Genomic DNA, 17,123 nt, shown 5'->3' with positions numbered 1-17,123 from the left:
CTATGCCATCAGGTTTTAGAGATCTACGTTCTATCAAACTTAACTAAGAGTGCTTTTTTATCAGAATATATAATTAATATATCTTTATCATATTAGTTCATATTTATTTGTTTTTGTTCATTCCTATTGCAACAAGATGGATTTTATCGAAGCTGAGAACAGACCAATTATTAAATCTTTGGTGAAAATTTATTTTACCAATTTTTCTAAGTAATCTACTATTGACAACGTTGTCTCAACTTCTTTCATCAACGTAAAAGACTAGTATTCTGGATTCACAATTTGTCTCAAACAAGAGAAAAAAAAGAGCATAAAATCTTGTTTTATAGATATTCTAAATAGGCTCCCTATGACTATTGAATTCATAAATTATGGTCAACAAACAATACGAGCCGACAAATATATCGACCAAGGTTTCATGCTTATCCTGTCCCACACAAGTTTAATTACAAAGAGTTAGTAGAAAGAGTTGCTTACAGATATCCAAAGTAAAGTTGCATATAATAGACCCAACGTGATTCGCCTCTTTTTTTTTTTTTTTACATAGCGTGAGTTTAGTACACTGGGCTACCCATCTCCATTAATTGGTGATTAAACTAAAAGAACAAGACAACAATATATGTGAAAATTGTACTCATTTTAGCTTTTACAACTTACAACAAATGCCATTACAAAAGAACAAATTGTATCTGCATACAAATCAAAATCTAAGAGGTTGAATTTCCATTTCTAGCATATTGACCCCCGTAACTTTTCTAAATCATTACACAATTCATTTTCTCTACCTATGACTACAGAAGTATGATCTGCATTATCAATAATTTTTACCTCAGCATTTGACACTTTCATCTTTACATTGTTGCTGCATTCTATTGGCACTACTTGATCCCTACTACCTTGAATAACATTAATTTTCACCTTGGCTATTCTTAAAGTTTCTAAATATTGATCCATAAACTTTGCTCCTCCACATATCACATTGTGCATTGTGTGCCAAGCTGAATGATGAGTGTGCCTAGTCAAGTCAATTGCCATAAAATGTAGGTTCCTGAAATCAAAGAAAAAGAAGCAGATCGTAAGTATAGTCACGTCAGCAACTCATTGTGGCCTCCCAAAAATGCATGTAGGCTATCACATCTTCACATGTACAACACTGTCATATAAGTATAGACACGTCAGCAACTCACTTTACATAATATCGACGTAACACCAGTTACAAACAAAAACAAGAACTTATTTTCTTTTCCAATTTAATACCCAATGTCTTTTACCATGTGGCTTATTATTATGTGTTTTCTTAAGTGGGCCGGAAAATGAGTTTTCTTAAAGTGGTGCCGTGTGGATTATATATGTGAAATTAACCCCAAAAAAACATATAAAAAATGTAGTTGTAGAAAGTGTTATCTGCCTTACCTATTCCAAGTGAGTAACTTGAGGATTCCTTCCCAAATTCTGTGGTTTTTGCAGATGATGTAACATATACATCTACCCAAGTGTTCATACCAAGACATAAATGATGAACCAAATAACAAAGGTGGCCACAATCTTCTTGCAGCAAGTCTGTTAAGTGCTGTTAAACTAACATCCTCCTTTGTTGATGTGACATAAGGCTGAAAAAGCTCAGTCACAGAGAGAATCAAAGACCATAAGCAAGAACAAACAACAACAACATACTTAGTGCAATCCCATATATGGGGTCAAGAGAGGATAAAGTGTATGCAGACCTTACCCCTACCTCGTGGAAGTAGAAGGCTACTAAAATCTGCTTATTTTGAAAACAGTTTTTTTGTTCAGAATAGTACTTTTGAGAGTAGTTGTTTGTGTTTGGCTAATCAATTTTTTTAAAAGAAACACTCTTGCCAATACTAGAGCAGCATTTTGTGTTTGGCAAAGTTTCCAAAAGTGTTTTTAGGAAAGCAACTTTTTTCCACTTCTACTAATACTCAAAAACACTTTTTCTTCTTCTATAAACTTGGTCAAACACCTCAACCCGTTAAAAATAAGCACTTTTTGAACTTTCGCTTTTCACAAGCTTGGTCAAACAGGCTAATAGTTCAGTTACTTTAATATGATAAAAACTAATTTTGTACTTTACAATTACAACAACATACATACTCAGTGTAATCCCAAAAAGTGGGGTTTGGGGAGGGTATAATGTACACGGACCTTACCCCTACCTTAAGGGTAGAGAGGTTGTTTCCGATAGACCCTCGTATGGAGATAAAACAGTTCAACGCAGATCGGCAAAGGAAATAACGGAAATGAAGAAGTCACGACAAACTACTATATAAAAAAACATTTTAAGTTGTACTTACTGGTGCTATTAAGGTGATTGATCTGACAGAGTGAGAATGTTTTGCAGCTAAGGCTAATGCCACCACACAGCCCATTGAATGTGCAACTATATGAAATGAATTCAACTCAAATGGTTGAATTACTGAACTCTCAATCATTCCCACATGATCTTTAAGTGTGTATAAGCAATTGTTTGGTTTTGGACTTTTTCCAAATCCCAATAGGTCAACTGCTAACAATCTGTATTTCTGCATTGCATCTTCAGATAGATTGGGAAAAATTGTCTCTGTCCAGAATGTGGACGATGAGAGAAAACCATGTAAAAATACTATATTTTCTGCTTTCTTCCCTTTGAAATCCTCTAAGTTAGCTGCAAAAGTTGTAATTCTAAACATTAGTACTCATCAATTGGTATAGAAATTTGGGAAAAGGGATCAAATTTGTTTCTATTTTTGTCTGAAATTGAGTAGCTTTGTCGTCCGTTAAACTTCTGATCTAATTTTGCCCCTATATTAAGGGAAAAATCTCCCTCATTCTTTCCCTTGGCCTCTAACGGAGCTCCAACTTCAGGGGCAAACACGAGATGACTTAGACTTGTAAGCTGGTTGTCCGTTAATGGCAAAGGCAAATACAAGATGACTTACTAATGGCAAAAATATTAATGAACCAGAAGTCTAATGGAGAGTAATAACTATAGTGGTGAAGATTTCAAATGAAAACTAAATTGAGTACTTAAAGAATACTATCAACAAAGCAATTGGCAAAATAGCATTGTTACTTGTGAAGTAAGAGACTTCAAACTGTTGCTTTTTCAAATGAAACATGAAACAATTCAAATACCAAAACAGCAAATCACCATATTCATGCAAAATGATGCTATAAAAGGTTAAATTATACTAACTGCCTAAAAATTATGTACATTATACAGTCGATCTTTCTATAACAATATCTCAATATAACAGCCAATTTTTTTCTTCTCAGGATCGATTTTTTATGTTATATTATACATCTTTATAACAGTTTCTTTTACCTATAACAACAACAATCATCTTTATAACAGTCTCTTTGTGGAATTACCCCTCTATACCATCTATCTTCTTTTTTGGTAAAATAATAATTAATAGTCTTTAAGATTACCAATAATAGGTCTACAGATTTTGACCAGATATTTTGACGGATCCTTGTTTACCAACCACACATTGTCAAACCAAATCCAATTCTCTCTCGATACGTTCCTCAAAAAATCCAATTCGGGCGGATTCTTCCCCCCAACTAACGAAGAGATCTTGGCGGAATTGCCACATGAAATTGAGCACAGTTTTACAAACTTTAATACACTCTTAATGACAAAGAATATTACTATATAAATATATATTTCCATCATTAAAATACTTCCCTCTATTAGAAAAACTGTAATTAAGCTTAATATTAAAAAAGAGTTAACGGTGAAAAAACCACTTGAACTATCGTTTTCTTCATGAGTTCAGCCTCTACTATCAAGTTGTTTCATTTTTCTATCCGGACTATGGTAGAAAAAAGAAAAACAAACAATTGAAATTTTAAATGTGTTTTCATTCATAAATAGTGATATTTCAGTAGCAAAAGAGAACAACGAGATACTGAATATGAAATGTACCTGGGTGAGGTTCTTTGATAACAACATGAAGCTTCAACTCCGCCTCAATATTGTTCATCCATGAAATACAATTCTCACAAGAACAATCAGACCACCTCACATTTTCATTCAATTTTCTCCGATTACTAATATTCCGGCGAAATCCAATTCCCCTAAATAAATTTTTCCGTTTATAAAGAGTACTCGACAACACATTGTTTTCATTATTATTGTCACTTTTTTCTTCTTCTTCATTTTCTATGGAACAGTAACAAACCGAACTTTTACCTTCAAATAATTTATCAATCAATTTGAAGAACACGCAGAACAGAACATCGAGAAAGTCGAGAAATAAGAAAACTACTGCACTCGCTGATGAAACGAGAATATCTGTGAAAACTTGTAGCCATTTTTGTGCGAAATTTACAGACATTTTAAGCATATTTGGGGGATTTTTTCCCCTTCAAATATCCTTTTCAACCAAAGCCTTCAGAGATTTCTGTTTTTTTTTTGCTCAATATTTCATTTGCAGCAGCTTCCTAATTTTTTTACTTTATGTGGCACGGACATAATATAGGACGGAGAGAGTAACAATTTCAATTATAAAATGTCTAAATATTCTTAATAAAATAATTTATAGTAATATAAATATTTTATACTACAAATTTTATTTGTTATTCTTTTTCAAATTATATGTCAAGTCAAACTAAGTTATATAGCTAGCTTTTGGTATTAAGTTCCCAAATATTCTTGGCAAATAATTTTTTGGTGAAGTTTCACCATGCGTTTGACCATAAATTTTTTCAAGAATATTTGACAGTTATTATTTTATACCTGTAAGTTCTAAAAATTATTAAAAATACACATAAGTTTGTGTTTCCTAATTTTGTCACTCAAACTATTCTTTTCCGGAGGAGGTAATAACAAACTATTCTTTTATAAAATCTTCCTGCATTGTACGAACAATTTTTTTCCGACAATAAATGGTGGGTGTTTTTATAAAATATATAAGTTTTGGGTAATGGAGTGCGTATATATATATATATTGTTCCCAAGTTTTTTTAAAAAACTATTTGGGGTCAAACAACACCTATAGATTGGGATGAAATGGAGTGTGTATATATATATTGTTCAAATTTGACTTGACATACTTTTTAAGAATCAATAACTAAAATTGTAATTTTACTATATCAACCCTATTAATTACCTAACTTATTTAAGAAAGAGATAAGTGTAAAAAATATGAAGGGGAGCCTTGGAGTAACTGGTAAAGTTGCTGCAATGTGACCAGGAGGTCACGGGTTCAAGCCTTGGAAACAGCCTCTTGCAGAAATGCAAGGTAAGGCTGCGTACAATAGACCCTTGTGGTCAGGTCCTTCCCCGGACCCTGCGTATAGCGGGAGCCTTAGTGCACCGGGCTGCCCTTTTCTATAAGTGTAAAAAATATATTTAAACTATTCCATTTTTTTGAGTTTCATACCTAAACTATTGAAAGTGTGAGCCTCATACCTAAATTATCACTTATTAGTTTCATAATTATTTTTTTCTAGATATGTAAAATAGTATAATATAATCCGTTTAGATCAATTATTGATATTTATTGAAGGCCATAAAATCACGATCCGACATGTTTGAAAAGAGGCAAACTAACATGTTGATTTTCTAGCAAATGAAGAACACGACGATGAAGAGGCTTTGATACTCTGGAGTGAAGCATGGATGTAAATATTTTTTAAATCTTTATTTAAGTTGTTTTTTCAATCAACCAAAAAAGAAAAAGTTAAATGGAAAGACTTGTTATTTTGAAATTAATTATCGCAAGATAAGTTATTCCATCATATATATGGAATAACTTATGTTATCATTATGATATAAATAATGCAAAGACTACCTAATATCTCCAATGAAACGCCAAATACATAATTTTACATTTTATTTTTAAATTATTGGGGAGAGGTAATTAAACAGGATATGACGCAATTCCATATCACCGAGGACATGACCTTAGATGGAAAGAAGTGGAGGTCGCGAATTATGATAGATGTCAAGTAGCCGTAGAATATCGTCTTGCCTCGTGACAGTTTAGGATGGTCCTACAGACTAGGTGTGTTTTTTTAGTTGTGATGCTATTGCATTTTGATTATCACGTTATTTTGTTATTGTTATTGTTCTTGCGTTGTAAAATTTGCATTGCGTTTCGCTTTAATCATTATGCTATATATATTGTTTTCTCTCTCTTATCTTGTGGCTGATAATTTTGAGCCGAAGATCTTTCGAAAACAACTTATTCATCTCAATGAGATAGTAATAAAGTCTACGTATATCTTACCTTCCCAAAATCTCACTTACAAAATTTTACTAAATATATTATTATTGTTATATTTTATTTCAAAATTATTATATTTTATTTCAAAATTATTATATTTTATTTTAAAATCATGATATTTTATATCTCCCACCAAACGAGACCTTAAAGACGTTATTGTGTAAGGAATATAAGGCAAGTTAACGTGTCGTGAAATTTTGGAGTACGTATGTAGAATGGTCTATCAATTGAATATTATATTCTCTCTTTTGTTTATTCTATTCTTCTAATTTATGGACGATTGTAGATATTGTCCAAGTAAATTAACGATCTCAGAAAAGAACACGTAATAGTTGTATTTTTGCCCTTCAAAGGAATTATTTTTAATTTTTATCTTTTAAATGAATGGATATTAATTCTTGTGCTTAACCATTGACTTTATGTCTAACAAAATATAAATATTTTAAAAGCATGAAATATAATTTATAAAATATTATAATATAAAAATATAAACTTATAATCCTGAGAAAATAGTTATTCAACGGATGCAATGTCATAAATATTGGAGCTTTGTTTTCGTATGAACTTTAAGTTGATAGAAATTGATACTCGTAAGAAGAATATTTTTCAATTTTTTTTTGTTTGGTCTGAAGGAAATATTTTTTTTATTTTTTTTGTGTTTGATTGATTAAATATGTAGAAAAATATTTTTTTGTTAAAATAAGCTTTTTGAAAAAAAAAAATAACTTTCATAATTTAAAAAATAAAAAATTAATATTATCTCCTCCCCATTCTCGCAACCACCACCAACCCGACCTCGACCCCAACCCCATCACCCCCGACCAGCACCTCCACCCCATATGTATAATTTTTTCTTAGATATATACAAATAGTTAATGATATTTTTTCATATTTATATGATAAAAGCACAAAAAAATAAGTCAAAAGAACACTTATTTTCAACATTTTTCTTAATACCGAACACACCCTTTGATAAAATCACAAGATAATAATACATCATTATTCCAAAAAGACTTGCAAAGTTTGGAACATTTTGAATCAAAGAGACTGGTAGTCTAATTTAGTGACATCAGATGCGATGATTTTTCAAGTCTTCCTACGATATCTCCGTCCGTTTTATTTATGTGGTACTATTTAATTTGACATAATATTTAAAATTAATAAATTTTTTTGAAATTTAAGGTTAAAATAATTCTTAGACATTGATATTTATATGATTGTAAATTATTTCATTAAGGGTGGAAGAAGAATTTTAAAGTTAAATAGTTTTCAATTATAATAAATTGACATTCTTTTTGCGACAAACATAAATAAAAAAGGTGACATTCTTTTTGCGACGAACGTAAATAAAAAAGATGCCGCATAAAATAAGACGGAAAAAAAATAAGTTTCTAATTATAGTAATTAAGTAAACATTTTTTGGGACCAACATAAATAAAAAGAGTGCCGCATAAAATGGGATGAGCAGTATTAGTTCAACTCCCCACCCCCCCACCCCCCACCCCGCATATTGCAATATTGATAACCTTGTTGCTTCACGACAATAAAATAAGAACAACAAAATTAGTATACTCTCACAAGTAGGATACTATAACCTTATTTTCACGACAATAAATATTCAGAAAATAAAAATAAAAGAATACAAAATTCAAATATTTGTCTCTGCTCTTCCATGCACGTACTTGATTTGGACATATCCATTTACTCAGTCACATCTGTCACTACAATTAAAAAAAAATATTAGTGGCAATAATATTTTTTTAGCAGCAATATTTATTGAGGCAAAATTTTTTAGCGGTAATTGAATTAATGATATTACATCCAAAATTATTAAAGTCTTTAATAGCATTTGTATGAAATGCTTATTATAAATATTCAATTTATTATTCCCACTAAATATAATGCAGTGTCAATTATATTATTTTTACTAAATAATTATTATAAAATTCTTTATTTGTGATATCTAGTGTAATCAACACGGCCGCAGATCTAGGATAGTGGGAGCGGGCGTTTTTCGAAAACTAAAACTGAGTAATTTTCGCACAAATCATATTATATTGAGAAATCTACTAAATATGTAAGAAATATTTATTAAGAACCTAGTAATAAAATAATTATCTCTTAATTTAGTGGTGGAAATGGAACTTGTTAAATTTTGTTATCCTCCCTAGTGATAGTCCAGTTCCTCTTTGGCACATATAATAATAATAAAAAAATATTTTAAAATATTAAAAATTCATAAACTTTAAATATTAAATTCGCGAATCAAACAAAAATAAGTATAATAAGTCTCAACCTCCAACTCATTGACGAATATCTGAGACCATATATCATATATTTTTTCTTACCAACTAACAACCACCTATACCGATAAGATATATCTAGTTTAATTAATAAGTTGAATTGGAAAAAAATACTATTAATTTATTGATATTTAATTTTTTGGGGGTTAACGATTTTAAAACTGTTTTATAAATTTTTTTATTGGACTATTGGTTAGTTTTCAATTTTTAAATTTTAGTTAATGGTTAAATTAATAACACAATAAGACTATATTAAAATTACCTCTTCTTTTTTTTACCTTTAATTAAGAATCTAAGTCTTTTATTTTTTAAGTTTTGTGAGTAAAATGTCTATCAATTTTATATTATGAACAAGGAAAGCAAGAGAAAATCAATAATAAATATTTTACTTGTTTGACTATAAATTTAATATATTTATAAATCAATAGATAATAAATTAAATTGATAATAAATAAAATCGAATCAAATTGATTTACCAATAAACACCTCTAACTTGTACCAAACTTTTTTATTTAACAAAAAAACAAATTAAGAATCAATGAAGTGATGAACCATGCGTCAATCCCAAACGACTTTGTGCATACTATATGAAAGAAAGAAAATAAAAAATGAAAAAAATGAAAAAAACTGCAACAGAGTTTGTCAATTAGTAATATTACTCAATAAACTCAATTAATTATAAATAAGGCCATCATTATATATAACGTAGACAAATATTATATAAGGTGGGATGGTGAGATGGTGGGGATGGAGACTATGAAGGTGCGGAGGACATTATCATTAGTAGAGCTTGCTTCCCTATTTTTATTAGGGGTTTCATTTTTCTGAAAAATTGTACGGACAACAAAGATAGTAAAAAGAATAAATCCAACTCAAAGAAAGGGATTTCAATGCAAATTTGTTACTAACTAATTATAAATTTATAATGTGTTGAATTGTAGTAGCTTATAATTATATCATTATTAGTTTTTATTAAAATGCCATATGATAATTTTAGTATAATGTATTATCTAGTTTATTATAAAAAATGATAATTTTATGCCATATTTATAATATTTTTGATAATTTTTAGAACGTATGAATATAAGTCATGTTATGTATTTTTCAAAAATAAAAAATAAAATATATTTTCATAAATTGTGATCGAACACATTTTAAAACTTCAATCCAATTAATTTTTTTAAAATATTTAAAATCTATAATCAAACCCAATATATTTACTTGTATCCAATAATCTTGGTGAGTATATTAACATCTAAGTTCTAACACCTTTGAAGCAATACATAGTTTACATACACACGTAAAGTTAAGTGACTTTTCAGAACAAAATAATTTGGTGTGCAACTTATATTCTTCCCTTGTTTCATTAAGAAAAAAAACAAAGACATGGGGAGGGAGGGGGGGGGGGGGGGAATGGGAGCGTGGCCAGTGGCGGACCTACGTGGTGTCCAGGGGTTCATCCGAACCTCCTTTGGCAAAAAAATATACTATTTATATATGATTAAAATTTTTTTTATGTATAAATAGTAGATGTCGAACTTTCTTCGGCTAGTTCGTGTATCTACTTTTTCAGATTTTGAACCCTCTTATTAAAAATCCTGATTCCGCTACTGAGCGTGGCAACTCATATTTTTCCTTTATACATACACATGTTTTTTTTTTTTAAAAAGAGTCTGGGGGGCTAAGGTTATCATACACCACATTAAATATTAGCAAGGATTATACAGATTCTATAATGTTAAGAGCTAATTACATCATAGAATTAAGAGTTAATTACATCATATTTCTATTTTTTTAAAATTACAAAAAATTCTTAAATTTGATGGTATTCGGATATATTACGTAAAGTGATGCATCCGATAAAGTGATGTATTGGAAAATAAGAATTTTTGTAATTTTTTCAAATGATAGAGAATTTTAGAGAATATGATAAAATAAGTTGTGTATTTAGATAATTTTTCTAAATATTAATCATATATATAATTTTTGAAAATTATAAAAATGATGCGAGTTAAATTAGACGAATTGAATTATAATTTATTGTTCAGTTCGTTTTAAATTATTCCATCTTAATCTATCTCAGTTTTAGATTGCATTGGACAATAATTTATTTTTTACTTCAATCCATCTAGACCTGCCTGGCTTCATGAGCTTAAACAATTCATTTGTCATCCCTACACAGTGTAGGATAAAAATTCGAATAGGTGACATATAATTTGTGCTAAAAATGCTAACGGAATATAAAAATACAGAAAATAAGAGCAATTTTCATGCCATACATTTTTTTAATAAAGAGTAAAGTTATTTAACTTTTTGGGCCATTTTTTTCAGACTTTTTATTTAGTGTTCAATATTTACTTTGAGCTCGATTAATATGAATTCATATCAAAAATAAAACACTCACTATTAGATGCAATTCTAACCTAAGACTTTGATTAAGATAGTTTTGATGCTTTCCCAAATTTTAAAAAGGCGAATTGATATTCTTTTCATTGCGATAAAATTAACATTTTTTTATTTTCCATTTTATGTTTGATATTTAAATTGCAGCCCCACTAAGTCCAATTGACTTATTTTTTTTATTTTAATTTAAAAATAAATATTTAAAAATATTTTTTTAATTTTATTTAAATACTTTTTAAAAATGCTTAAAAAATATTTTAGCTTAAAAATACCTAAAATAAATTAATTCAAATAAATTCTAATAATAATATGAAAAGATCTTGTTCCTAACAAAAAAAACTCCCTACCCAAAACTCGTCAATAAAATCAACATTGAAACTAGTTTGGTGACAAAAACAAGATTCCACAGTTGAGGGTTGGGCTGCACCAGTGGCGTGCGTAGGTAGGTGAAAACAATGGATGCCCAAAATCCAACGTCTGGTCTTCACCAACTTTTCTCTACCCTATTTATCAATTGATATTTTCTTTCTAATATTTTTCTTTTCAGCTTCAGCCTCCATTGATACTGTATTACTAATCATCAAGATTCCTCTTTTCTGGTAAGAATTCAATCCATTTTTTTCCCAGCTAATTCACAAATTGATTCAAACAAACCCCCTTTTCCCTTTTTTCTCGAAATGGGGTTTGTTTCTTGGAATTTGAAATGCCATTTTGAGCAGTGACTGATGTGAAAATTTATAATTAGTCAACACCCTTTTGTGTTTTTTTCTTCTACCTGTCTAAAGATCAGATTTTTAGTTCACTGATTTAAGAATCTTGGATCCTCATCTGAATTTGAGATTCAAAGATTGATATGCTTTGTTTTGTGGAGAGAACTAACTGAAGCTTGTTTATTTTGCCTATTATTTGTCTAAAGATCAGATTTTTTTAGGGGGAAATGGAGTTCTTGGAAAGACCTGATGCTCAATTGATTATTGGGGTTGCTGTTGCTGCTGTTGCTGTTGGTGCTACAGCTTATTTTTACTTCTCTTCCAAGAAATCCAAAGGTTCTGATTTAACTTAGTTACCTATTTCCAGCATAAGAGAAACTGTTGATTGCTCTTATGCATGCTTTTTATTTAGGAGAAACAGGTAGATTGTTTTAAAATTAGTGGTAGTGTAGCTAATTTTTGATGGCAATGGTTGTGGACTTAAGGTTTGTGTTTGTGTGTGTCTATGTTTCTTGGACTTTTCAAAATGCTGCTGGGTGTGCGTTGAATCCTTCAAAAGTAGGGCCTTTTTTTAAGGATATGATACGTGCATGGCCACATTTTTGGAGAATTCAAGCAACATAGGTGTGTGTTTAGGAATTATCAGTTATGCATGTATAGTTCAAGAGGTATGCAGTGAATACGCCTGTCACGCTACATCTTTCATTAAGAAACATGGCATTGGGATACTGGTGTTCATAACTTGATAAGTTTTTGCTTATGCATTAACAATCCTCTAGTGTATCAACTCAGTCTCATTGTTGTTATTCATTCATATAACAAAGTTAAAACATTCAAATGATATAGAGCAAAGGATGTGTGATTTTATCTTATTTTAAAGAGGTCAAGATATGTTCTGATTTAATTTATTTCCTCAACTCACTTACAAAACTGTGCCTGGTTCTGTTTTCTATGCTTTTGATCTTGGTTTTCCTAACTGATTGTATCTTGTTGTCTTAACAGTATGTTTAAATCCTGAAGAATTCAGGGCATTTAAGCTTGTTAAGCGCACACAACTTAGCCATAATGTGGCGAAATTCAGATTTGAACTTCCAACGCCCACTTCTGTGTTGGGCCTACCCATCGGACAACACATTAGTTGCAGGTTCGGTTGATTAAACTATTCTTACATGCCAGTAGTTTTTGGTCTTTGCTCTCACCAATTTCTGCTACTGATAGTTAAGGAAACATTTGGTTTCTTACTTCATGCTCAATCAATCAGGGGCAAAGATAGTCAAGGTGAAGAGGTTATTAAACCATACACGCCAACTACTTTGGACTCGGACATTGGGTATTTTGAATTAGTGATAAAGGTAAATTTTTTAGGTAGTATGGTTATTTCGCTCTTTCCTTTTCCTATCTCATATTGGTGATTTTGATGATGTGTATTTTGTGAATTCACAGATGTATCCCCAAGGAAGGATGTCACATCATTTCCGGGAAATGCGTGTGGGTGATTATATGGAAGTGAAGGGACCTAAGGTAGATTTTTTGTTGCTTGTGAGATAATTCTGCAGTGATACTTATTGGTGATCTGCTTTCCTTTTCTCCTTTCAGAAGGGTATTGTTGTTTCTTTACTTTGTTTCCCTTCTTCAACCATTCCATGTTTGTTGAATCATTGAATTAATATCCGGTGACTTAGAAAATGAACAGAAGATTAACTACTGAGAAAAAAATAGGAATCTTGTGGTGCATCCAAGAAATATTCTTCTGTATATGGCTTGACCATATTTCTTTTCAGATTTCACCTTTCTATGTATTATGTTTTTTCTTCTTCCATATCTAAGATTAAAAATAAAAATAAAAATCTAAGATTTAGGCGCAGGAGAAACCTGACATTGCTTAATTTCAGTTGGCATTGGATTCTTGATGATCCCATTAAAAAGCTTTATCTCTTGAGGACTCACACATCAATATCCTTTCATTAATAGGGCCGCTTTAAGTACCAGCCAGGCCAAGTTAGAGCATTTGGAATGCTTGCAGGAGGCTCTGGCATTACCCCGATGTTTCAGGTCTATTTTCTTTCTGCTTTACTAAAATAACTTGTCTTTCCTTTTTTTGTGATAATGGTTGTTCTGGACCAAAATATTTCAGAGTTTGATGTAAGTATACTTTTTTCTTTTTCTATCCAGGTTGCTAGAGCTATTCTTGAAAATCCTAATGACGCGACAAAGGTGCACCTGATATATGCTAATGTTACTTCTGAAGATATTCTCTTGAAGGTACATATTTATCTCCTTTTGTCATTCAATTGGTTCATACATTTCACTTGAATGTTTTGAACAAATTTAATGTATGCACTTGACTGATCTCCTGTCACAGAATCGTAGTTGCTGCAGTTGAACTGTATTGAGTAATAGGTTTATTGTTTATCCCATTTTTATTATTTTGCCTGGAAGTACCTTTTTTCCTATTCAATTCAGGAGTGCAGGATGCTTAATTTGTATAATGTGTGCTTAGTTGAATCCTCCGCTGACTTATGCTTTGGAGATATCGGAGAAATTGTCTAATTTTTGTGAACTTGAGGTAGTGGTAAGGTCTGCGTACACTCTACCCTCCCCAGACCCCACTTTGTGGGATTCACCGGGTATGTTGTTGTTGTTGAACTTGAGTGACAGCTGTTTTGTGTTTAGTTGCTCGAGTTATAAAAAACGCATCCGGAGCATTTTTTTTTACTAAGGAGACATGAAACCAATATACAATGATTTGCACTGAAGAATTAAAGCATTTGAGCCTTTTTTTAAAAAAATTTACATACAATAAAGATGAATATCTTCCCTAAAGTATCCAAACTTTCTATCTGTCGATTTTTGTTGTATTAGTAGAAGTCATTGATATACTACTTCCCGTGTTTCCCCCTTTAGATCAACTTCATCCTTTTCTAATAAAAGTAAATCAATTTAAAGAAGCACACTCCCACAAATATGGCTCATGGGATCGCCAATAGGCGTCTATTATATTGAATTTACCCGATAGTCCCCATTTTGGGAAGTCTAAGTAACTGTTGTTATGTCATATAACATTTGACTGTTTAGAAGTGTTGAACTCTTTGGCGCTTTCACAGTCTAGTCTTTATTACTTTTTCACTTCTCAAAATTCATTATTGAACTTGACCTGCATGTTGAGTGTTTTATGTGATCCTTTTCTAAATGCAACATCTGCTTTTCTAATAATATCGGGGACACCAAATGTTCTATTTTTAGGAACTATTTAGGGGGTCAAAGATTAGTAAGACTTGTTTAGAGTCTACTAGACCTGTTTTTATCTAACTATTGAAGCTTATTATCCAATGATTTTATATATGCTAAGTCGATCCTTGTCAAACAAGTTAATAACTTCTCTAACATCTATGATAGTTCGCCTTTAAGCAGTTTGGCAGGACATAGTTGATCATTTTTTATACTGAAGTTGACAACTCCTTGAAGTGTAGATAATTGTGCCAATCAATGTTTGTTTCTGGGGGTTACCTTTCTTGGCCTTTTGTACTAATTGTAGTATTTGTTAAAGTGGAAAGGCATATTAGCTTTGAACGTACGGCACCTAAATTTGTATTTGTCGACCTGCAGGAAGAGTTGGATGGCCTTGCTGCCAACTATCCTGACCGTTTCAAAGTTTATTACGTCTTGAATCAGGTCAGTTCTATAACTTCATTTCTCTTTTGGAAACTGGTACTTTAATTGTAGACCTTTGGAGGCACTTAACACCATTTTTGTGGCTCATGGGAGAAGTGTAGAATGTTAAACTCGTGTGTCCAAGTAATTCTACAATGAAGGATGCTGACAACATTTTTGAATGTTGAATAGACATACATAATTACTCATAAACTGTGAATTTATCAACCAAATATTATTTTTTCTCTTACTGGCCTAGATGTCATGATCCAAACATGATGGGGTTGTAGATATGGCACTATGCCTGCCCCCCCCCAACCCCCCCCCCCCCTCCAGAAATATCTAAAAGAGAAACGTCTAGCTTATAGTGAAGTGATTTCTTTCTTCTTTATGTCATTCCAAGTTGCTCCTTGTTACAGTATATTTCTCTTGCAAGTAGATGTGCATTTACATCGTACATATTCAATCAAATGATTAGATCGTTCGCTTAATATGTGTGTAGCCTCCGGAAGAATGGAGTGGTGGTGTGGGATTTGTCTCCAAGGAAATGATCCAGACTCATTGCCCTGCCCCAGCAGATGACATTAAGGTAATACATTGCATAATTGTATCCTTGAAATAGGTAGATGATCTTAGAAGTTCATGGAATATTGAGGAAAAGCAGAGTTCGACTGATTTCATGTTAAACGTACAGATACTGAGGTGTGGACCACCACCGATGAACAAGGCCATGGCCGCTCATCTTGAAGCCCTTGGATATTCACCAGAGATGCAATTCCAATTTTAACTTCTTTTTCGGTTTTCATTTTTATCCCCGCATTAAAATTAACCTCGATTACAAGGGTTTACGTTTTACAGTCCGGGAATAGACATTTTCCATTTCCATTTTTCAGTGAAGAGACTCAAAACCCTGCTTTCAAGTTTGAATAACATCTCATCCTTGAGTAAAAATGTCCTCTGTGCTATTCTGGTGTTGATTCAAAGTGCACTAATATCAAAGTAACAGTTGAGTTGATTGCAGTCTTGTTTTTCCCAAGTTGTTTAGGGCAAGAGAGGGTTTATTAGAAACAATATCTGCCTCTCTAGACCCTGCTTGTGAGATTACATTGGGTATGTTATTGTTAGGGATAAGGTCTGCATACGCTCTAACCTCTCTAGACCTCGTTTGTGGGATTACACTAGGTATGTTGTTAGGGGTAAGGTCTGCATGTACTTTACCCTCCGTAGACCTTGCTTGTGGAATTAAACTGGGTATGGTGTTTAGTGCAGAGAAGTGGAAGTGTAATTAGTAGTTAGGGGTGTTCATGGTTTGGCTAAAAGCCAATCCAAATCGAAAAACCAAATCGATTAAATAAATCTATTTTTTATTTGGTTTGGTTTGGTTTTACATTTTCGAAAATCGATAATATTAGTGATTTGGTTTAGGTTTTGTTAGAAAAAACCAGAAGAAATAACTGACAAATTATATACATATTTTTTTATAACTATATATGCATAATATATTATTTTTTATGAATATTTTTGGAAAAAATTACTCAACTACATACTCTTTTTTGCCATATTTTCTTATTTTTCCTACCGTTTCATAAAATATAAAAAAATCCTTCTTTTGCTCCCATTATCGCCTTTTTCAGATATATCAATTCAAAATATCATATCCATGATTTCTTTTCTTTTTTCACTTTACAAATCTCTCTACAGTTACATCCATTAATCTATTTTTGAATTTTAAATGTTTTCTTTTTCAATTAATGATTTCAAGTTATTGAGGTAGATTTCTTTCCATCACTTAAGTTTTTTTTTAATTTAGTTTTTAGTTT

General features: G+C 31.3%; 2 protein-coding genes across 3 annotated transcripts; one reads left to right on the top strand and one right to left on the bottom strand.

Moving 5' to 3' along the window:
* Nucleotides 1-618: 618 nt before the first annotated feature.
* LOC129877746 (probable lysophospholipase BODYGUARD 4) lies at nucleotides 619-4,461 on the bottom strand. Its single transcript, XM_055953273.1, has 4 exons — nucleotides 3,932-4,461; nucleotides 2,316-2,665; nucleotides 1,414-1,610; nucleotides 619-1,048 (listed from the first exon to the last, which is right to left on the bottom strand). Exons 1-4 carry the CDS (start codon nucleotides 4,350-4,352, stop codon nucleotides 730-732), a joined length of 1,287 nt encoding a protein of 428 aa, XP_055809248.1. The 5' UTR covers nucleotides 4,353-4,461; the 3' UTR covers nucleotides 619-729.
* A 6,890-nt stretch (nucleotides 4,462-11,351) lies between these two features.
* Nucleotides 11,352-16,318, top strand: LOC129876708 (NADH--cytochrome b5 reductase 1). 2 transcript variants are annotated; one of them, XM_055952202.1, is made up of 11 exons: nucleotides 11,352-11,384; nucleotides 11,490-11,541; nucleotides 11,864-11,988; nucleotides 12,655-12,796; nucleotides 12,914-13,004; nucleotides 13,096-13,173; nucleotides 13,624-13,704; nucleotides 13,825-13,914; nucleotides 15,259-15,324; nucleotides 15,806-15,892; nucleotides 15,998-16,318. In XM_055952202.1, exons 3-11 carry the CDS (start codon nucleotides 11,880-11,882, stop codon nucleotides 16,088-16,090), a joined length of 837 nt encoding a protein of 278 aa, XP_055808177.1. In that variant the 5' UTR covers nucleotides 11,352-11,384; nucleotides 11,490-11,541; nucleotides 11,864-11,879; the 3' UTR covers nucleotides 16,091-16,318. The 2 variants fall into 2 exon arrangements, with proteins under 2 accessions (XP_055808177.1, XP_055808176.1); XM_055952201.1 differs by having other exon boundaries at nucleotides 11,360-11,384; nucleotides 11,859-11,988.
* The last annotated feature ends 805 nt before the right edge of the window (nucleotides 16,319-17,123 follow it).

Source organism: Solanum dulcamara, chromosome 12 (assembly GCF_947179165.1).
Source record: "Solanum dulcamara chromosome 12, daSolDulc1.2, whole genome shotgun sequence".
Lineage (NCBI taxonomy): Eukaryota > Viridiplantae > Streptophyta > Magnoliopsida > Solanales > Solanaceae > Solanum > Solanum dulcamara.
The sequence above is the reverse complement of the archived record's forward strand: the minus strand, read 5'-3'. Positions and strand labels throughout refer to the sequence as shown.

Coding starts and splice junctions, on each gene's coding strand:
- LOC129877746 (XM_055953273.1), bottom strand. CDS start 4,352: ATGCTTAAAATGTCTGTAAATTTCGCACAAAAATGGCTACAAGTTTTC. Junction 2,666..3,931: donor TATCAAAGAACCTCACCCAG/GTACATTTCATA, acceptor CAACTTTTGCAG/CTAACTTAGAGGATTTCAAA. Junction 1,611..2,315: donor CAATCACCTTAATAGCACCA/GTAAGTACAACT, acceptor GAGCTTTTTCAG/CCTTATGTCACATCAACAAA.
- LOC129876708 (XM_055952202.1), top strand. CDS start 11,880: ATGGAGTTCTTGGAAAGACCTGATGCTCAATTGATTATTGGGGTTGCT. Junction 13,174..13,623: donor TGGAAGTGAAGGGACCTAAG/GTAGATTTTTTG, acceptor TTTCATTAATAG/GGCCGCTTTAAGTACCAGCC. Junction 15,893..15,997: donor CCCCAGCAGATGACATTAAG/GTAATACATTGC, acceptor TTAAACGTACAG/ATACTGAGGTGTGGACCACC.